Raw genomic sequence first — 22,990 nt, 5'->3', positions numbered from 1 at the left:
ACTACACTGTTATTTTATGACTCTATTTTTACTCTAGGTTACATCTCCTTTTCTGTAACTTCAGTATTGCCATGACAACTGGATGTCCCCCACGGGATCAATAGAGGGATCTACAGGACCAAAATGTGACATCGGGCAATAATAGTGTGTGACATAATCGGCAATAAACTTGCAGAAAATAAGTCTGTTCAAGGAAAAGCATGCATGAATTTTCTTCTTCTTGTTTTGATACCTATCATATACCACAGGGAAAAAACAAAGGGGTGTTCTTTATTATTTCACCCGTCTAGTTCTAATCAATAATGACAAAACAAAGTATCTCTACATTAATGATCAAAAACCTCCCAACTTCACTTGAGCTGCATTTGGGTAAAATGCATTGCTTCACTATAAGCATTGTGAGCTTTAGATCGGCTAATTTAAAATATCCGATGCTCATGTGTTTTCATAGAACTAGTTGGCTATTTCTCTCGCAAAATCGAGAACAAATGTAGGCTAAATCCTTGATCCAACTTAAACCCTAGATAAACCCTAGACTAAATCTACACTAAATACTGTATCTTGGTAGGGTGTTGGTGGCTCATATGCCAGACGCTTGGGTTCAAGTGGTAGGGAGGAGTGTATAGACCACCAACAGTGGTAGGGAGGAGTGTATAGACCACCAACAGTGGTAGGGAGGAGTGTATAGGCCAGGGCACCAACAGTGGTAGGGAGGAGTGTATAGGGCAAAAACAAATAGGGGAAGGAAGGTGTGTTTCCAGCCATGGCTATGCAGCCACTAGTGCTCTTCTCTGGGGAGAGATTCCAGACAGTGAGGAGGGGAGATTCCTGCTGCAGTATATCTCAACTTCTCCATTTCCTCTCACTCAAGCCTCCAGTTCTCCAAGGAGCTTGGGGAATCGATACTGACATCAGAGGTGGTAGAGAGTGGGGTGTGGTCAGAATATCATCCTATAGCGTGCCTGCCTGCCTTGCCTCAGAGCAGCCGCCAGGGAGGTTCGGGATTCTTTTTTAATTACACAAATCTAAGTGCCCTTCTTTGAATGGGAGCAGATTTGTTAATATGTAAGGAGGCTATTACTCTTATGCCACCACAAAGTGCACAGTAAGCCCTGATAAATCTCTGATTTAGGCGCATAGACAAAAGAGAGCAACTCGGGTTAAACGCCATCTAAAGTGTGAGCGGCCGAGCATATTGGAAACACCTACTCACTTGATAAATTACTCTTGACTGATTCTTGCGTTGCTTAATAATGCCAGAGAGCAGTGCAGAGGGAGAGACAAGGGACTGCTTAACCGAAGGCCTTTATTGAGGCGAGTCATCCTCCTCGCCTCAGGCTGTTGAAAAACAGACTTTATTACCGTCACTGATACCAAATATAAATCTATATGTCACGCAAACCCACACAGGCCGATATGTACAGAGAGGCTGCCTTTCCCCCCTCTCGAAAAAAGGCTGTCCTGGGAAAAAAAAAAAAAGAAAGTGCAAGGGCACGGGCTAATTCAATTTGAGACTGAGAGCCCGAACCGCTTTGGATTTAAGTGAAAGCGTGCACCTCTTATCGGAGTGAGGCGATGGTTGTGCTGCAGAGCAGAGGCCTGCGGTTGGTCAGGAGATGAAATCAGGGGATAGGCCATAAGTTGGTGTGAGGAGCTTGGATGCTCGCATTAGAGTCCCCCAGGGGACAGGCGAGCAGTGGAGGAGAGTGGGGGTAAAAATAGCCACGGGCCATGATTTCACTCCAGGGGCCCCCGGGGGGTGAAGGGGAAGGGGGAGTGTGGGGAGGGAGATCTGATCAACATCGCAACAGCAAGACATCCAGATCCGTTCCTCGAGTCCCCCCTGGGCGAAACCAATCACAAACCACCGACTTTAACTGCTTCTACCAGTGGTCATATAAAGGTCCATTTGCGCCACGGACCACCATTTGATGAGATTTAGCCTCTCAGACCCAAAAAGTAGGATATTTTGTTCTCTTTGGATAATTCCATGCTGTCTTGATGTGGTAACATACTGTAGGACTAACAATTCTTCTACATTCTCTAATTGTCTTGTAAATTAAGTAATGAGGATGTTTAACAATAATTTAACTCTTGAGAGCGTAAAAGGAAACCGAAAGAGTCTATTTTGTTTCATTTCACACGCTCAACAGTTAAAGATCTATAAGGGTCCATTTGGTTACCAGCTCTCCATTATTTAGCTGGGAGCCCCCTCATGGACCTCTGGTGGTCCCGGATGATTGGTTGAGAACCACAGGCCCGTTGCCAGGCGAGGACACACACAACAAATGACTCCTGCGTACGTGATGGACAACATGGCGGCTCAGAATGGCAGAATGGACGGAGGTCATATAAACGGAAGCGTATATAAAGGGCCGCGCAGCAGGCAGGCCAAAACAAACACCAAATGAAAAGGATATGGACATCTTTTCCACAAACTTATCTTGCGGGTCGTCCGTCTTGGGGAAGTTCTCGATGTCGTTCTCCAGCCGCTGGATGTGGCGCTCCATCGTGCTCAGGCTGCTGTTCAGGATCTCGGCGGGCACTGCAGCGACAAAACACACCAGGTAGAACGTTTGCAAATTAATGAAACAATATTTTGAAAATAGCAGGTCTACGAGCTTACAATGCGTCGCAGCTTGAAAGATGCAACAACGTATAGGTGTAACAGAGCAAAATGGGGGAATATATTATACAAAACACACATACGGAATACATGAGTACTTGACGTTATGAGAATGCATTGTACATGTGTCGTGACACGCTAACTTTCCTATAAGACATGTTTTTTGTGTGAGTGTGGCCTAGAAATGCAGAGCATGGGGTGAACAACACGCGCGAGCGTGTGTGTGTGTGTGTGTGTGTGTGTGTGTGTGTGTGTGTGTGCGTGTGTACTGTATGTGTGTGTAGAATGGCTCATTAATCAGTCTGTAAGCACTGTTTACAGAGAGTTGCTCTACGGTATTCAGATCAGGTCTTTCAAGTAGGGACTTCAAAGAGCGGGCTGAGTGTCTTAGGGGATCAGATGGGACAGGGGCGTGGATGTAGTGCCATGTAAGGCTGCTGTTAAGGGCCTTAGTCTTATTGACACACAGAGGAATTCAGTGTTAAAACAGAAGGTCCCTGCTGGAACATATAGGAATAGCATTAGCACTTATTTGATAACCACTTAATCCCTGTTTTATACCTCGGCGTACAACGGCGTCGTACACTGAAAATAGCTGATCTACAAGCTCACAATGGGACACATCGGGACACATTGTGAGCATGTTTTGTAGAACAGCAATTTTGTGTCGAATTTCAGCCTATAATTACAGCATTTAAGCCCGTTTCCTATTTTCTTCTCTTTTTTTTGTGCAACCACTCCCTTACGGAGCTATGTGTGTGGGTAGCTAGGTAGCTGGGTGGCTGGCTGGCTGGGTATGAGCACGAAAACAACATGGTTGTTTTTCACCACCTGTGCGCAACCTAACGCACACACGCACATATTAACTGTATATACTGTATGATGCTTTCGGGTGTGCCAGTACAGTACAGTGACAGCCGCACGGCAACTCTGTCAATTCTCAACCATTTTGGACGTGGGGCGGCACGCCGGAACCGGCCCAGCCCCCTGGGCGCGTTCCTGGGGGGTCTGGAACACATGGTAACTCTGTCATTTCTCTACCGTTTCGGACGCGGGGCGCGAGCCAGGGTGCGAGCCCCCTGGGTGCATTCCTCTGGGTCTGGAAACCCCTACATAGAGCTGCACCACTCACTTCACATGGGTGTGATTTTATTTTTTACTATTTACAGTATATTCTATTTACAAACCTGAGTGATACATAGAACTGTAAAAAATAGAAAGAGCTCAATAGTACATTTGTGGTACCATTTGCAGGAAGTTTCATCTATTCTCAATAGCCCACACAACACAGTAGCTCTCACAATCAAGTCAAAGCCTCCGGCTGACATTCATATGTGCATGTATGATAATATTTGAAAACAAGCAAAGTATTCATTTCATTCCACTAGCTTTGCCACCTTGGTGCAAGTATACGCTGCACGAATTATATGATAAATCCTTGCTAGACATGTCAAGCTAGTACAGTATATCTTTGCCTGTAATGAAACACGTGTTTCTGTTTAAATGCATATTGCTTTTTGAGCCTATGATTTATGATGAATCATTGTACTGTACCTAGGGATGGGTATCGTTTGGATTTTTGCGAATCCGGTACAGATTCCGGTTCTGCTTATCGATTCCGGTTCTTAGCGGTTCCCTATTTCGGTTCCAAAATGGTATAAAATAACTTAAATAACAGGTCAAATGTTTATTTAACAAAAAAGCTCAATGTCAATTTAAGACATGTATAATGAATAGTAGGCCTATAACATTTATTCACATAATGGGAAAGCGTGGTATCTCCGTTACGCAGCACGTGTGTGAATACGGTACTCTAGTCTATCGCAACCCACGTTCCATAATTCTGATATCAGTTGCACAAATAAGGTCAGTCTCGGGTGAATTGAATAACCCACCCCCCATTCCTACAACCTCAGTACACCCACTACAGGGCTCGGCTTCAGCAGCCGGGTGGAGGTGAGCTAATACAGAGGCTATCACGATGGAGGCGGTCTCCGTGACCCCGGGGTCAACCCGCTCTTGTTTTACAGCAATCCCACCACTTGTACCAGCTCTTCTTATTTTCTGACAATCAGCCTGGAAGGTGAGACGAGGGGGGGAGATCAAGCACTTGTAACGCGCACACACACACACACACACACACAGACACAATCACACACCCTCGACATGCGGGCGTGCAAAACGTGCACACGCCTGCATAACGTTGTATAGACACACACACACACACACACATGCCTGGCAGCACGTGCGCATATACTAGTGAGCGAAAGCACACAAACTCACGCCGAACATCAATCTAGCGGCGGTGCCACTATAGTTAAAGGGGTGAGGTCAGCGCCCATTAGTGGAGCTCTGCTGGAGAGCTGGCGGTGACTGGGGGGTTTTCAGCATGCGTTCTCATCACAGGCTCACGGTGCTGAGCGAGAGTAGAGAAGCATTGTGCTATCACACACATCTCCGCTCCTCTGGTGATGGGGCCTTTTAGAGATGGGCCCCCACACTCCAGTCATCGGGATCTGATGGTGAAAGGGGAGTGGGTATAGGACTAGGTAGACAGATGCCTGGAATGGATAGATTAGATCCAATGCAGTGCGCCTCTCACAAGGGTGTTCACTGGTGGCGGTGATTGAAAAAAGGTATCAATACTGCAATGTATAAGTACTCTAGTTACAAGTACAACAAGTAGAAAGTACTCATTTTGCAGAAGGTCCCACGTTTTCAAATCTATAAAATGTCTATAAAACAAATGTACTTACTTTACACCACTGATTACCACTGGTTCGAGGTAAGTTCACAGGCTGTGTTGAGTGACGCTGGTGGTGGTGAGACAGGTATACACTGACTGCAGTTTGACACTGTAGACAGTGATACTCAGACCTTTTTAATTTCAAGGAGACATGGCAAAAGCATGTTTCGGGGGGTCCCCAGCCCAAAAGGTTGAGAACCCCTGCTATAGCAAACAGACTGGTAACAATAACCATGGTTGACCATGAAACTGATTGGTAACACTAGTAGTCATGGTTGACAATGAACCTGACTGTTAATTAACACTAACCATGGTTGGTACTACAGACAGACTGGTAAGACTAACCATGGTTGATAATGTAAAGGACTGGCAGTGGTTACATTACCCATGGTTGGTAATGAAAAGTACTGGTAACATTAACCATGGTTTGTATTGTAGGAAAAGGAGGAGCAAGGTAGTCGCAGCTGAAGTTACAGCTAGGGTTACACTGGAGCCATCGATAGGGCTTGGCTTGAAGCCAAGTGGGTGACATGCTTTTGTTTACCAACGAGTTCCTTTCCACTGAAACACCCTGACAGTCTTAATTACAGCGGCTGTGAGTATTGCACCCTATTTTTCGTTCTCTTCACCAGCAAAACACATCAACTTGCTTTGTTGGTAATTATAATGGGAACGAAAATGTCAGGTGAACAATTAGGAGAGGGGGAAATGGGTTTAAGAGGAAGTTTATCATTCCTTTACGAGCCCATTAGCCAATGAGAGGAAGACAGACTGAGATTTAGCACGGCTCAACGTGAGCAGCAACATTAACAACAAAACCGCTTCTGAAGAAAATATGTAAATCTGTCTTTTGAAGTCTCTTTAAAAAGTAAGGGACTGTTATGGGTCAGTTGGATGCTTTTTTTTATACATACATAAACTAACTGCAGCCTCCATCCCTCTAATAGTCTCAATAGGGGGGCACCGCAGAATGAAGCCAGGATTCTTTTGGGATATCATTAGGAGAATTAACACACACAAATAAAAATAAATTTTCAGGGGATGAAGCAAGGCAATCTACTGAATACACTTTTTTTCATGGATCAGAAGAACAACAGGGAGCATGAAGAAGAAAGAGTGAGAGAAGGACTATATATCCCTCATTGCTCTGAAAAAATATATACAAGATTTCTGAAACATGTCAAATTATCCTAATGACTCCTGTCAGCAAGACCTGCTGGTGCCTTTTAACGGCGCAAGGAAAAAATAAATCTCTGCTTCCACACTCCTAAACCGGATACAAGTACGCAATTTGTTTCCAGGTAACGTGGCACACAAGGGAAATCATATCATTCTTTTTTTTTTTTCATTTAAGTTATCCTCTGTATGCTTTACTCGGCTACACCATTGGCAAACACTAGAAATTACTTTGATGTAAGTGCCTAGTGTGGGGAAAAAAGTAAGCTGAGAGGACAGAGCACGATGAAAAGTAAAGAAGTTAAAGTATTCTAGGACAGGGGTACCCAAACTTCTCCATGCCAAGAACCCCCAAATAGCCATAGCAACCACCCCCCCACCCCCCCCCCCTTAAAAAAATTAATTTGTTTTAAATAAATTGTTGCTGTTTATTTTTATATACATTTATTTAGTTTTTTCCTCTTGATGCCCTCTGATGGGGACCACAGCCCCAACTTTGGCAAAAGATAAAGTAAGACGGCATGAAAAGCCCCAACTGCGATCAGAATCTTCCAGATTTACAACATAATCGCTACAGTTCCCTGTAACACTGGCCCTTGAGGGACATTCATTTCCACAAGCGAGGGACAGACTAAAACTATTTCATTAAGCTCTGTCCCATTTTCTTCACGTACAAACGCACAAATCCTTGGTTGTCATAAAAAGAGCCCTATGTGCAACACACAATACCAAATCATCTGCGGTAATGTGAAGATGTCAGAGCTATATTCAGTCATTGTATGAGTGGGGCCCATTTTCAATTTGATTCATGGACAAGTAATACCGATCTTTCACGAAGCGCTCTTGCCATTCCGCCAAAGGTTACAAGGGGAATTGAGATTTATTCTGAACGTTGTCGCCAACATAGCATAAAGGATCAAGTTTTAAATATTCTACACCCTTGTGCAAACAAAGACAAATGCCACATAAAACCAAAGAAGGTCATGCATGCATTCATCTCTGGACACAAAGGGACCGCATGAGCATGCATGTGTTATCTTAACGTGAGACAAGAATTATGTCATAATTGGGTACAGAGACATATCCCCCCCCCTTCTTTAATCTTTGAAAGACGGTCCACGTTTCTCCTTTCGCTGTTTTTGAATTTGAATCCTGAAAAAGATACAGTACGAGGTTTCCGCCCGACAGTGACGATAAATGTAAAATGGAGATGGCATTTTGTATCACTTTGAAGGAATTTTATGAACCACCAACTTCTAATCATGGGTTCATCTTTGAGTCCAAGTGGGATGTTTGTGCGTGTGTGTTTGTGTGTTGCGCACAGGTGGTGAAAAACAACCATGCTGTTTTCGTGCTCAGACGCACCCACCCAGCCACACACACAGCTCTGTAAGGGAGTGGTTGCACCACTCAAAAATGTAATTTTTCAGGAAATGGAAAGAAAAGGGAACCTGTGGTCCAATGGATGTTATTAATCAAAGATCTTGTTAATAATTTTCATTGGTTAAATATTTACAACCAGGTGTCCCTATTCTGGGACACCTGCACGCGCAACACGCACGCGCGCACACACACACACACACACACACACACACACACACACACACACACACACACACACAGTGACTGCCGTAACATCAGCCCTTCAATCACATGTAAAATGAGTTTCAAGCTCCAGAGACCCTAACAGTGAAGACCTGTTAGAGCTCAGCACAATTCATCTCTTCTCGGCCCCACAGCTTATTAACTCCTGCTTCAACTCTGCATGTACAACCCTCCCTGTAAAGAGGGAGGTGACCTTGAAGAGATGTCGCCCTACCGCCACCAACTGCATGTAACGCTATTGATCAGTGGGAATGATACCACTGAATATCTGTTACATATACTGTATGTGTAGGGGTGTAACAAAATAGCAAATGTCGTATCGTTTGACTTTGTATCGTATCGTTTTGCAATGGAAATAATCGGTATTGAATCGTTTTGCAATGGAAATAATCATCTTTATCAATACTAAATGTACATTGTATTTAGCAATTTGAAGAAAAAAAAATTGTTACATTTGGTCAATCGATAAATGTGTATATTCTCTGTGTTCATGTCAAGGCGTGGGTTTGTCCATATGTGTTAAAAAAGAATGTCCATGTATTTGGTAAATGGTGCATTTATATAGCGCCTTTATCCAAGGCGCTTTACAGAGATTGTGCACCCATTTACTCTCACATTCCTACACTGATGGCAGTAGAAACCATGCAAGGCACCAAACAGCAAATCAGGAGCAATTAGGGGTTCAGTGTCTTGCTCAAGGACACTTCGACACTAACTCTGGGGGAGCCCGGGTTGGAACTGGAAACCTTGCGGTTACCATCCGGACTCTACCGCTGATCCACCGCCGCCCGCTGTCAGTTTCTGTCAGGTGGAAACCTTGCACCTTGTATGTCCAAAATGCTATACCTTTCAGGAAATGTAATAAAATGACCTGTGTCCCAAAGGATCCAATCCAGTAGTTATTCAGTCACAAGCTCAAGTCAAGTCAAGCTCAAGTCAAGTTAATACACTTCATTGGTTAAATATTGATACAACCCAGACAGACACACAACCCGTCACATCATGACACATTGTGAGCTTGAAGATCAGCTTTTTTCATTTAGAATGGATACCTTTATGCGTCTACCCCGGTCGGGTTTGGGCAGAATCTGAGATCTCTACATTACAACACAGCCGTATCCTGTTGCTGAGGTAAAGAGTAGACTAACGGATAAACACTCAAAACTCAAGCCTCTTTCAGCAGTAATCAAAGTAGCTCCACTTGCTACAATGAAAGTGATATAGTTGCTCTGACAAAGCGCTCAAATTGATCTTCGAGATTTCTTCAAATTGCAACGAATAAGGCAATTTGATTTAGCAAGAATCAACATGGGGGGTGGAAACGTGAATGCTATGCTTCTGAGCGATTAACATGCGCTTCATGTTACGACTTTCAACACTGCTCCTTGAGGTGAACATTTTATAGTCAAATGCTTCATGCAGAAGTGAATCAAATATATATACCCCATTCCCGCTTATTGTAAATATCTTGCTAAAAAATGCATTGTTGCACTAGATAGCTGCAGAATAATAGCATTACTGCAACAGCATCATGACAACAGCAACAGACAACAAAATAAAAATCTTTGGCAGACAATTCAATTAATTTCACAGACAGAGCATGCAAATCACTCTACTATACACAACCAATCATAATTACAGTTCCCCATCAATGCTGTGCTAATCGTGTGCACATAAAAGGCTAAATCCTTTTTACTTTTGCTCTACTTACTCTTTTAATTTAGGACATTTCCTCGAATCCTCCACTTAACAAAAGTGTTATAATAATTAAGGATTTATTTGCTGATTGTAGAACTGATGATTTGACCCCACACCCGCAACAAAACCATAAGGTTAAGATATGTTAACAGTAAACATTTAAATCTATAAATCCCCACTGAGTAAATGAAAATAGATTCCAATGCTCTTGACGGATCACGTCCTCATTACTATTGGAGAGAGAACAAAAAGGCATTGATTTATCTCTCAGATATGGCAGCATTAGACAATCAACAAAATGTAATGTCTGTATGACAAAGTTCCATTTAACAGAGCACTGTGACAATAAAAGGCAAACATATTGTTATATTTTACCATATGAAACCTAGTGTTCATATTATGGGCATGTCATAATAGGCGAACAATCGGCAAAAAACGCAACATTTATATATATATATTATTATAGAAAAAAATAAGGAATAAAATAAATGCTGGTTTGGTCATCACCACAGCACAATGGTGCATTGTATTGCAATGTCTTTATAATAATTTCCGGAGAGCCGCTTTTCTCCCTCCCTCTACACAGCATGCTGGAAGATCCCTATACTGTACGTTGTACTGTACATCATGATTGTCTCCTTTACACAGACAATACGACATCTATATAGTGCAAAGCCAACATGGGGAACAATCACATCATTTAGGTCACATGCAGTTGGGAGTTTTCGCAGTAAAACACCCAGGAGAGAAACGATGCGGCACTGAGCCCAAAATTTAAAGACAAAAAATCCATAACTGCAAGTATGGGCTGGAGCCAGAGAGACAAAGCACAGCCAGACGCCGCCAAACTAGTCTGTGGCGTATCTCGCGGTCGGGGAGGGATGGACCTATTTACAATGGGAGTCATGCCTGTAAGACTTTATTGCTTTTGGCAGCCATCAGAACTGAAGCCCAGCGCCAGATTCTCGGGAGGAATTACAAATGGAGTCAATTACAATATATTTTTGATGCATGGGAAAGTTTAGACACTGACCCGAGGTGATAACAATTCCCCCGGGGGAGTGCCGCGGAAATCAGTCGTCAGCGCGGTCGGTGCACTGGCGATACGCATGTACGCTGCACAGGTCACTGCCCCGCGGAATAGGAGAGATAGAGAGAGAGAGAGCTGTGTGGAGACAGAATGAATGACTTCCACTCCCTGGACAATATGCCAACCAGCTAACTGCTCATCAAGCACCAGCCCGAAGCAGATGGCGACTACCCTTTGCCAAGACACACTTTCTTTTGATGCTTATTGTCGTAAGTTCCCAGTGTCACGGAAACAACAAAAGGTATGAGTGGAGGGAACATGGCGAGGTGCATGCTGTCTGGAAGACGAGGGAACATGGCGATGTGCATGCTGTCTGGAAGACGAGGGAACATGGCGATGTGCATGCTGTCTGGAAGACGAGGGAACATGGCGATGTGCATGCTGTTTGGAAGACACTGCCAGGTGACAAGTGACCGTCGCCTGCAGAGCCAAGCGTGCGTGTTCAGTCTACGCGCGTGTGTGTGCGCACGCACTTTGCGCATTTGTCCGTCAGCTTGCACACTTGCGGGTGCCAATGGTTGATGGCGGGCAGACTGTTGAATGAGTGGAGTGTCAAGTGCAACAGATGGCCAAGCGAGGGGATATTTTGAAGTAAACATTCACCTCTGTCTTCAATGACATCCTTCGCAACTAACTGCCCCCAAGACGAGGAAAAATAAGCTACAATATTGTCCCCTGGCAACTCCTCAAAAACACAGTGATCCTTCTCTAATATTAATGCCACCAGCCACCACTTTGACACTTTGGTGGACTTTAAATTAATGCCAAAATAAAAGAGTCTGACCGGTATTATCGGTTTGGCTGATATGATTTGACTGTTTTGACTGTTTTTTTTTTACCATTTCTTAAAAAATCTTCAATGGTTTAAAACTGTTTTAAAAATGTGTCAATCTATAAGCTCACAATACTTGGAATATGGCTGTAAGCTATATTCCATATTTAATGGAGATCGGCTATTTAATGAAGAAAACCAACTAAAATACACTACATGTTTAAAGTGGTTGAAATTAAAATCACCGGTTACCAAAACATCGTGGTTCTCAGTGAATCAGTGAATCATGGTAGACCAGGAGGTATAAAGCTGCAGAATGAGCCACAGTCTGTCACTTTGTTTGTTTCCATTTATAGATCGCTGCTTTCCAAAAGAAAGCAGCAATCTATAAATGGATGTGTAAGGAAAAAAAACGGAAGTGTAAGGGGAAAAAAATCCTGAGCTCCTGTGAAAAAAAAGGCTCCAGCCATCAATTAATTTCTGCTTACTGATGGCCTGAAACCTCGTCACATTGGTTATGTAACAACTTGTAGTGCAAGTGTTTTTTTGTTTTATTTTTTGCAATGCATTATCATGGTGACTACGTCACTAGTCATGAGATGTGTCAAACATCCACACGTGGCCTAGATTGCCTGCAGTCGGGAGGTTCTGGGGAGGACATGAGTATGTGTTGCACAGAGGGAGAGAGAGAGGCCGGGTTGAGGCCACAGCAGCCCATTCACATTTCACAACTTCAAATACCTACACACACTGTGAGGCTTGTACAGAACATTTTGAACCTGAACATCCCTATTCTAGGCCTGTCAAAATAGGTCAACATTCGGTTGACCTATCGGCTATTTTCGGCAAAGAAGGGAACAAAAAGGAGAGGCCTGGTACAGAGTCCTGGGGGACACCGGTCAACAAGTTCATACAGTACTGTGGTTAGTGGTTAGATAACTCTGTACTTGAAAGATAATTGTACTCGCTTTCAGATATATCTATATTACGCAACCAGAAGCAGCCCTATACTGATTTTTGTTCCCTTTCGATTTAAGAGCTTAATGGGGGGAGAAAAAAATACTTTTTTAACGCTGCTGCAGTTCAATGGAACAGAGTTCCTTCTGAACTGAAGTCAATTTAATCTGAATACAATATTAAGCTACCCTTAAAAAGATGGCCACTAAATAGGATGCAACCCCATGAAATTATAGAAAACACCCTGCCGGTTTGTCTGTACAGTATATTGCCTGTCCTGTTTTAACTGTATTGTATTGTCCCTCTACAGTATGTTGAGTACGTTTTCGTTGTCGTTTTTTAAACGGTCACATTAATTCAACATTCATTTATTCAAAGTTGTGCCTTCTTGTATCACTGAGGACATTAATCTACAACCTCCAACAACCCACCCACTTTTCTGATACAGTATGTGTCCAGTCTATAGTAGAGAAAAAAGTAAACCCTAAAGAGAGTATACACAATGGTCTGTTAAGCCAAAATGACAGCACTGATCAATCTACAATGATTTCAACTGATACAGTACAATTCAGGAAATACTTTCTCAAAAGGGGAAGGAAAAAAACATGGCGTAGTAATAATTTTGAAGTAATAAAGGTCAGTGTCCTAATGCAAAATCTAATCGGTACAAAAAAATAAAAAAATAACAAATGTATGCACTTTAGTTTTAATCATTTTGTTCACCTTGATGCTGTTAGGTCACTGCTAACTTTCTTTCCATGAATCATATTTGTGAATAGATATGTGGGTAAATGGGTTAAAGTGAGACAAATCACTTTTATCTACAGCCACAGCTTATATAATATATCTGAAAATACATGCTTTCAAGGTCAGCTGTTGTCTGGAAAACAGTAAGTGGGCTGCCTCGTTTGTAAGACCTCCGTCTCTCTGTTTTCATTTCGCTTTAACTTGCTCCCTTTTCCACTGTGCCTTGCTTCGCTTGGTTTCATTGTCTCTCTCTCTATCTTAGTCACTCTCTCTCTCCCTCTCCCAGTGCCTTATTGCCCTTGTGCTTTCAGTCACTGACTGACTGTTGCCATTTGTAGCTCAACAGCTCCCTCTGTGAGAGAGAAGCTGTCAGAGAGAGAAACAGAGTTGCCGTGTTCTGCTTATTATAAGCAACGTTGGGCTTGTTTTTCTGTAACGTTGCTTATTGGTAGTTGCTTGTTTTGTTTTTTTAAAGTGTAGTTGCTTATTTTGGGCTTGCTTCCTAAATGTTATTTAAACCACATCGTTCTCAATTTTTTTTAACAAATTAATATTTCTTTGTCCCCACATACTCCCATCTGAAAATATTTTGCACAAGGAAAGGGACCCCTGTATCAGATTCGTGTTAAAATGTTTCGGAAATCTATTACAAAATTTGATTTTAAATAGCAGATCTACAAGGCTCACAACGTGTGGCGTCACGACACGTTGTGAGCTTGTAGATCTGCCATTTTCAAATAGCCGACGCATATAGATTCAAAGTGCTCATGTGGCCTAAGAGTCACTTATTTATTTCGCAGTATCTGGCAACACTGGACAGGAATAAAGGAGCTCTCTTCATACGGGCATGTTTACACAAATCCTCCCCATATTATTGGACTTGAACCTTTGTTTTAAACTCAAGCAGTGGAGTTCCCAGTGCTGCTCATATAGAACACTGCCTAAATACTGGTGGTGGATAGAGCTTAAACATTATTACGGAGGAATTGAAACAATATAGCTTAATCGGTTGTTTCAGCTAAATCGACGGGACAGCAAGGGATGAGATAATGAGATTTATTTTGCAATTCCCCCCTCTTGTGATAATAGAAATAAGCTTTTCGTTCATAATGTTTTGAGTCAATTTGGGACTAGAATGTGCCACTCTTTTTTCAAGTATTAAGGGGAAAGTGTTTTTTCTAAGCCAGGGGTAAGCTACTTGAACCACTTAATCCCAAATACTGTACGCTTCAATCACCGGAGTCCACCAGGGGTCTGTTCTCACACACCCTCCTTTTCTGATATATATTTTTGAGGAGCACTGGTTTAAACAACATTTAGGAAGGAAGCCCAAAATAATCAAACTACGCTAAAAAAAGACCAATACTTTACACAAAAACAAGCCCGAAGTCGCTTATAATAAGTGGAAATGGCAAGTTGGTACAGTAGTTATTGCTATACAGTGTACACTATATAGCAACCTAATTAAACAAAATACAGGCTTATTTATAATTTGAAGTTTTTGAAAAAACAACTCTGGATTTAGAAGGCGTTTTTAGAATCGGCCTCAGGTCTAAATGGGTCAACTTACCCTAATATACCCTCACATGGTTTCTTACTTGCCCGTAATATATGGAGTCAGGCATTATCTTTTAATAGTGCCTAAGAAATTGCTCCACTTGTTACTTGTGATGCATTTCAGCACAAAATGGCACAGAGAGAGAGAGAGGTCACTTCATGAACTACAATGCGTTCCTAAAGCTATTTTAATGGTGTAATTTATCACATAACAATAGCCTCCCCGGTCAAATTAGAATCAGGATGGTTGAGCACATTTCCAATGGCATCGTAATGTTTAGCTTAAGTGTCTGCACATGTGCGTCGGTGCATGACTGGAGAGGAGTGTGTGTGTGTGTGTGTGTGTGTGTGTGTGTGTGTGTGTGTGTGTGTGTGTGTGAGTGAGTGAGTGTGGGTGATGATGATGACTCAACCACAGTGATTCCTTCCCTCCGTTTTCCTCTGGCTGATGAAGAAATAGGAGGGGGAATAGCGTTGGAAGGAGTACTCGCGTTCATTTTTTACTTCAGTAAGTATTGATACCACAAGGTATACAACTCTGTTACAAGTAAAATAATGATATTCAAACAGGTTTTAAAAATGTATAGAGATCAATTAAAAATAGCTGAAGAATATAAAGTGTTTAAGTGGTTAATGTATGTGTTGTAATAATAATCAAAATATAGTACAAATACAAAATGTGGTATACAGTCCTTGAGAACATGTACTTAGTTAATTTACACCACTGGCCGCTTCCAGTCGCCACACATGGTTATACTCAAAGCTTACAGTCTCTAGTGTCACATTATCCTCCTTGCTTTGTTTGCAGAAAACACTCCTACTCACAGATAATCAATGAGCCATTGTCATGAATACTTTTGTTCTGGGAAGAATTACTTTTCTTTTTTCCATTTCTTCATTTTTGCAGGGTGGGTCAGATCAGATGGGCTCATGGTTCTGTGCGGTAATGTGTGCTGTAGCCATGACTCAAATCCAGAGACTTGATATAAGCGTGGCTTTGTTCTCCACACCCTAGACCGGATGTAGCTTATTCTATTAAGACCTGAGGCCAATTCCACAAATGTCTTCTAAATCCAGTTTTATGAAAAACTCACGATGCTGTATACCGGTATACCAGTGGTTCTCAAACTTTTTCATGTCAAGGACCCCCAAAATTGTACAGTATGTATTTGGCCGTAGACCCCCATCTCAAAATACTTTGTTCCAGGTACTCTCCGGAAGCAAAGATAGATGTATATGCCTACCTATATTGTATATTCAAAGCCTTTCACACATTCACGATTTTCAAATAGGCCTATCTATAGCCAAATAAATCTGAAATGACCCAGATGCTTTCCCAGTTCTAACTCGGTACGTTGCGGATGCAATCTCTTCAAGCTCAGTGTTTGTCTTTTAGTAGGTGGATTTTTGCTCACACTGCAGATAGTGGAAAATATAAGCCCCCCCCCCCCAGTACAGCCAGTCCCACATTACTCAGCACTCCGCACAGACAACAATAAAACCTCCCCGTGAAGTACAGGTGTAATAAGAGTTATCAACAGGACCTTTTGTCCTGGGGGCATTCTAAAAAAAAGTTCAATTAAAATGTATCCAAACAGCTGGACACTATCCATGTGAATAATGATTTTTTTTTTCTTCCGACAAATTAAGATCGTCTCTTTGTGCTTACAACCAGCTCAGTGGCCTTGTGATTAGAGTGTCTGCCCTGAGGCTGGGAGGTTGAGGCTCGATCCCTGGCCGATGCCATCTAAAAATGGGACCCAATGCTTCCCTGCTTAGCACTCAGCATCAAGGGTTAGATTAGGGTAAGTCCCTGTGACAGTGTGACATACTAGCATCATGTCCAGGATGTGTACTTGTGCATCAAGCTGCCTCACGCTACAGAAACAGGAGATAGGTGCCTGCCCCATGAGCCTCATGGCTCCGCAGTCGACAAGGCTTATTTACTTACTACAGTATGTGCTTACTGTAGAGCTTTGAGAATTATAATTCCGGTCTGTCAATGATACACTGATCCCATCCCGGTGACCAGACGACACAGCAGTTCAATGATACACTGATCCCATCCCGGTGACCAGACGACACAGCAGTTCAGTGATACACTGATCCCATCCCGGTGACCAGACGACACAGCAGTTCAGTGATACACTGATCCCATCCCGGTGACCAGACGACACAGCAGTTCAGTGATACACTGATCCCATCCCGGTGACCAGACGATCCCATCCCGGTGACCAGACGACACAGCAGTTCAATGATACACTGGTCCCATCCCGGTGAACAGACGGTCCCATCCCGGTGACCAGACAACACAGCAGTTCAATGATACACTGGTCCCATCCCGGTGACAAGACGACACGGCAGTTCAAGGATACACTGGTCCCATCCCGGTGACCAGACGACACAGCAGTTCAATGATACACTGGTCCCATCCCGGTGACCAGACGACACAGCAGTTCAATGATACACTGGTCCCATCCCGGTGACCAGACGACACAGCAGTTCAATGATACACTGGTCCCATCCCGGTGACCAGACGACACAGCAGTTCAATGATACACTGGTCCCATCCCGGTGACCAGACGACACAGAAGTTCAATGATACACTGGTCCCATCCCGGTGACCAGACGACACAGCAGTTCAAGGATACACTGGTCCCATCCCGGTGACCAGACGACACAGCAGTTCAATGATACACTGGTCCCATCCCGGTGACCAGACGACACAGCAGTTCAATGATACACTGGTCCCATCCCGGTGACAAGACGACACAGCAGTTCAAGGATACACTGGTCCCATCCCGGTGACCAGACGACACAGCAGTTCAATGATACACTGGTCCCATCCCGGTGACCAGACGACATAGCAGTTCAATGATACACTGGTCCCATCCCGGTGACAAGACGACACAGCAGTTCAAGGATACACTGGTCCCATCCCGGTGACCAGACGACACAGCAGTTCAATGATACACTGGTCCCATCCCGGTGACCAGACGACACAGCAGTTTGGTGCCGATTCCGCAAAAAGAGAAATGTTGACACTCCATCGCTCTCGCCATTTGATTTACGGCATCTTTTCAACTGAGACAGCAAACCCCGTACGCTCTCGCCGAGCGCTGCTCTGTGAACTCGGGCACAATCTTGCCGATTGCGGCTGTCATGACTTCCCGTGATTATTGATGGGATTTAGATGGAAATGTAGTATTCATCAGAGGGACTGAAAAGGTGGCCAGGTTCTCATTGATTGGGAGTTTAGAAGGGCCCAGAGTTGTAGTGAAGAGGTGTCTGTCAGGAGGCAGGGAACACACCCTCAGTGTACTAGTTTATCTCCCAGTGCAGATGAGTCATATGTGGGCTTCCCACACAATAGACATGCGGGAAGGAATGGCAAGGCAATTAAGGGCATTAAAGATGTTTGCAGAGGGAAAGATTTGGGTAGTCGGGAAGGCCTATGTGGTATTTACTATCAGGCGGGAGGGGGGAAAAAAAACGTGAAATTATCAAGTTACCGGTAAACGTTCAGTCATGTACTGTAAGGGTAAAAAACATGCATGCGGGGAAACTTTGAGAAATTTGCAAAGGCCGAACTTTTCCAAGTGATAAATCAGTTTTTAGCAAGAGGGGTATGTGACAAAACCTGGATACCTAGACTACAGAATGCCATACGCATTATAAATGTGATTCTTAAGCAATGGAAACGTTACATTAGCGGACATGACGTTACTGCAGGAATTAACCAAATATTGGATAAGACCTCACACTGTAGTGGCTCAATTGTCTGTAGGTGGCATGAGAATCAATTTCCATGCTTGGGGGGAAATCACTGTATATAAAGTGGGCATGACTTGCCAGCTGGCAATTTAGAGCTAGATCCTGGATGTTAAAATAAACACTGTTCAATTCAATAAATGAACATACAATCTCTCAATCTTGTGTTGGTGGTGATTTTCAAGCTAAAATCTAAATGACATGAGCCAAGATATTGTTGCTGTCAGGAAGAAACCTTGTGTCATGCAAAAGTAGTGAAAATAGCTTATCTACGAGTTCAAAATTTGATGTGTGCTATTTTCACCATGTGTGATTATTATAAACATTTACCAAGAGCTTGTGACAAAATAATAAATACTTTGGAAACACTGCTCTTTTTCCCCCCTATTTCCTGAAAAGTAACCACATTGGACATACAAGGTTTCCACCCGACTGCCACGATATATTGATAGCTGAGGAGATAGCTGGTGACACGGTGGAATTGAGTGGTGTGTTTTTAATTAGGGGCACTGTGTGCAACATGTTCACTATTAATTGGGTTCACGGGGCTCAGCATAGGGGTTCTTTTTTTAATGGGCCAAAACCTGTCGATGTAACCGGGGAACTTTTGTGATTACAAAGTTCCCCTCCTCGTCCGGGTGGTAATTTGTAGCGAGCGACCGCACTGTAACTTTAATACCAAGTGTTTACAAGCCATGAGCTCCTGTAAAGGACATGCTGAAAACAGTGGTTCCCATAACGGTCTGCCGGTTTTGTGACAACCCCAAATTATTACTGCAATACAACTATTTAAAAAGTATGGAATAATTATTTCATTTACTATAGTATTTTCCGCAATACAGAGAAATGATGAAGTTACAGTATACCCCCTTGACCAGTGTCTATTAAAACAAGAGCGTTCTCATGGTGTGTGACCTTCTGCTGGTAGTGACGCTATGTGGATGTGACTGCCTAAATTGGGAGATCCAATGTCTCTATATCACACTAACAAAGTCGATACAGAGAGATTTATATCCTTCACGCCGCGACAAAGGTCAGATCAATTCCCCCTGACTAAACACCTCTGTCTTCATTTCGAAGCCCCCATAAAATAAAATAAAAATAAATAAAAAAACGAACAGAACATAACAACACTTGAGGGAAGCACATTAAAAATAAGTCAGCACTCATGAAGTGTTTAAATGGGGGAGACCTGCGTATTGATTGGAGCTGTAGCGCCCGCCTGCCTTTTGTTTTGCATCTGGGGAGGGGAGTCGAGGGGACTGGGGTGGGGGACGCGCGATTGCCGAGATATAAACAGGGCCCTTTCCACCTCAGGCAATACTTAAACTCATCAGTGGCGTAATGAGACTTTCGAGCTGGGAGATGAATTAACTGGCTGATTTTCTTGTTTTAATATTCCCCCAGATACAGAGCGGCTGAACATATAGTGGTGTGGAGGAGCGGTCCTGGGCTATGATGTACGAGGCATGACGGAAACACACAGGGACGCTGATGGTGGGAGAGACTATACTGTACATCTGAATGGCTTTTTACTGACTAGGAGATCCTTCGCCTCCGGCTTTGAGATTTAAATTAATAAAGCTATGAAGGAATCATGTGCCGAAAGTCAATTAAGCAGGGGAGGTTGTGATGTACAAACAAATCAAATCAAATCAAATCAATCAGCTTGTTTTTGCCTGGACGGCGTGGCGGTGAAATAGGCCCTCTCTCCCTCATCCAATTGGATGTATGCATCAGGGGCGTACTGTAGCACCAAATTCTGGGCCCTTGGAAAAGCAATCACCGTGGGCCCCCCACACACATTTCTGTAGTGTTTTTAAGTGGTGCAACCACTCCAAGGAATAGCAATGTCCCTACTGATGTATTCCCATGCTTTTGTTCTTGCTTAATGTAAGTCGCTCTGGATTAAGAGCGTCTGCTAAATGCCTAAATTGTAAATTGTAAAATTGTACTGTATGTGACTATGTCCTAACCTATGTGATAACCTATCGTTACCGTTTCGGACACGGGGCGGCTCGCCGGAACCGGACGGGCAACCTGGACGCGTTCCTGTGGGTCTGGAAATTCCGGGACTAGTTGCAGACATTTTCCTGCTTGTTACAATGGTAACATTTTCCTACATCATGAATACTGTATTTATGTACTGTACTGTATATACTGTATACATCAAGAGAGGAAATGAGAGTGCACACATTGTTATGCCAAGTCTCTGTAGGAGCTCATCTATCTATAAGAGGGCTATATCATCTCTGTCGGGTGGAATCCTCATATGTTCGAAAACAGTTACAGTTTTCAGGATTCAAATTCAAGTAGCAGATGGAACAAGCTCAAAACGTTTGGGAACCACTCTCATAGGCGGCTGACACCATGGATAACAGACATCACATGGTGGCCACATTAAGCCTGAGATTGGAACATTGGAGCCATGCCGTTCACATGCGGATCCCGAGATCCACATGATTGAATGTTTTTATTTCATTCCACCTAACGATAGTTGATTTAGTCAACTATCTGCAGGGAGGCCTACCGCACGGAAAGAACATTGAAAATCTATTGCTATTCCTCCTATAGCGGACATGACAGAGCCTTAGATCGTTTAAACGATTGATTCAGTGATTCAAACTAGGGATGTCCGATATTAACTTTTTACCGATATCCGATCCGATAGATCTGCTATTTTCAAATGGCCGAAATATAGGGCTGAAGTGTATAATGTATGATTTGTAATAATAATAAAAGTAACTAGTAAAGTTTTCAAATACAATGTAGTGGAGTAAAATTATATTGAAATACTCAATTAAAGTGCAAATACCTCAGACTTGTACTTTAACTGTAACTGTAACTAGGCCTACAGTACTTAAGTAAATGTACTTACTTAAGTAACTAAGTACTAAGTACATCACATAGATGTTGAGGCTAGTGCAGAAGCATGAGATAACGAGCACCAACGAGGACCAGGTGCACACTGCACAGACACACACACTCTGCAGTGCTCAAGTGACTGAAGCTTCAAGCTCATTTCTCTCCAAAAACCCATATGGAATATTAAGGATTACTGTGATTATGGTAGGCTCACATTTCATACCACACACAATACAGTGAGAACTCCTGTAACTTAAAAATATATAGATTTTCCGATATTAATGTTTTATGCATATATCGGCCGATAATATCGGACATCCAATTCAAACCAATACAGCACAAAGTGGAAACAAAGAAAGACATCACACCTTACAAGTCCAGAACAGTGTGTTATATTGTTCCATGTTCTGTTCTGTTTTTATTTATTTATTTGTTTAGAGTGGCCCCATCCCTTTTCTCACCAATTTAGTCGTTAATTCCTCCCCACCCACACACATTTCTGTGTTGTCACTGCTGTTGTATCCTACTGACTCACCTGCCAGTGAAGTACTGGCAGGCCTGTTGTGTTCGCCTGACGCCTGACGAAGCCGGATGCACCACGGTGCATTCGAACCCACAACCTCAGTGGTGGTGGGCAGGGACTTATTTTTACCAATGTGCCACCCGGGCGCCTTCGCTCAGCAGGTTTGTCATGTTGCAAAATTATTGTACGGTGTATTAGTCAGGATTACAGATCAACATTTGCAATTTTATCGTTGTACGATGAATAGCAACATTTTAAAAAGAAAGACGACCCACAAGTTCAAAACGCCATAGCAATGCAACGCGTGCTGACCTATCTGCTATTTTTAACATTAATAATGCCATGCCCTAAATTGGGACGTCAAGGTTCAAGTGTTTAAGGCTAAACACAGATTACAATGTAAATAATATCACTCATCTAAGCTTCTTATCTTGATCCTTCTACAATATAATCTTGCACCTTATCTCCATTTGTGTAATAAAACCCTTGTGGTGTTAGCAGATGAGTGTAGCGTCAGTCACGTGGATAATTCCATTCTGTTATTAGGAAATAGGCTTGTTGATTTTGAACAAAGTATGTATCTTGAAAGAGTGCACGGTTTACATTTGAACCTCTGTTTGATTCACCATCCTCATATACTGCACTGTGCCTTTACTGTATAATTTAGCTCTGAAATCTCACAGAAATGCAACTAATTGGTCTTTTCAACAGCAATAAGAAAAGAAAGTCTAGCTACAGCTTCTGATGTCATAGAATTGCTGTGGCAAGTGCTTAGTTGAATTGTTCTTCCAAAATGTTTTAAAAATAAGAACTCAAAGTACACTTGAAGAGGAGAACCAGTGGTGGAAGAAGTACTC

General features: G+C 42.8%; 1 protein-coding gene across 5 annotated transcripts in view; it reads right to left on the bottom strand.

Annotated features, from left to right (window-relative positions):
* diaph2 (diaphanous-related formin 2) overlaps positions 1-22,990 on the bottom strand; it is a 539,224-nt gene that overhangs the window by 143,408 nt on the left and 372,826 nt on the right. For all 5 annotated transcript variants that reach the window (XM_080774225.1, XM_080774228.1, XM_080774227.1 and 2 more), the window contains one exon: positions 2,422-2,545. In XM_080774225.1, coding sequence (XP_080630351.1) covers positions 2,422-2,545 — 124 coding nt within the window. The remainder of the gene's footprint in view (positions 1-2,421; positions 2,546-22,990) is intronic.

The sequence above is a fragment of the Protomyctophum bolini genome, assembly GCF_963924005.1.
Source record: "Protomyctophum bolini genome assembly, chromosome: 10".
NCBI classification, from domain to species: Eukaryota; Metazoa; Chordata; class Actinopteri; order Myctophiformes; family Myctophidae; genus Protomyctophum; species Protomyctophum bolini.
This window is presented reverse-complemented; position numbering and strand designations above follow the sequence as displayed.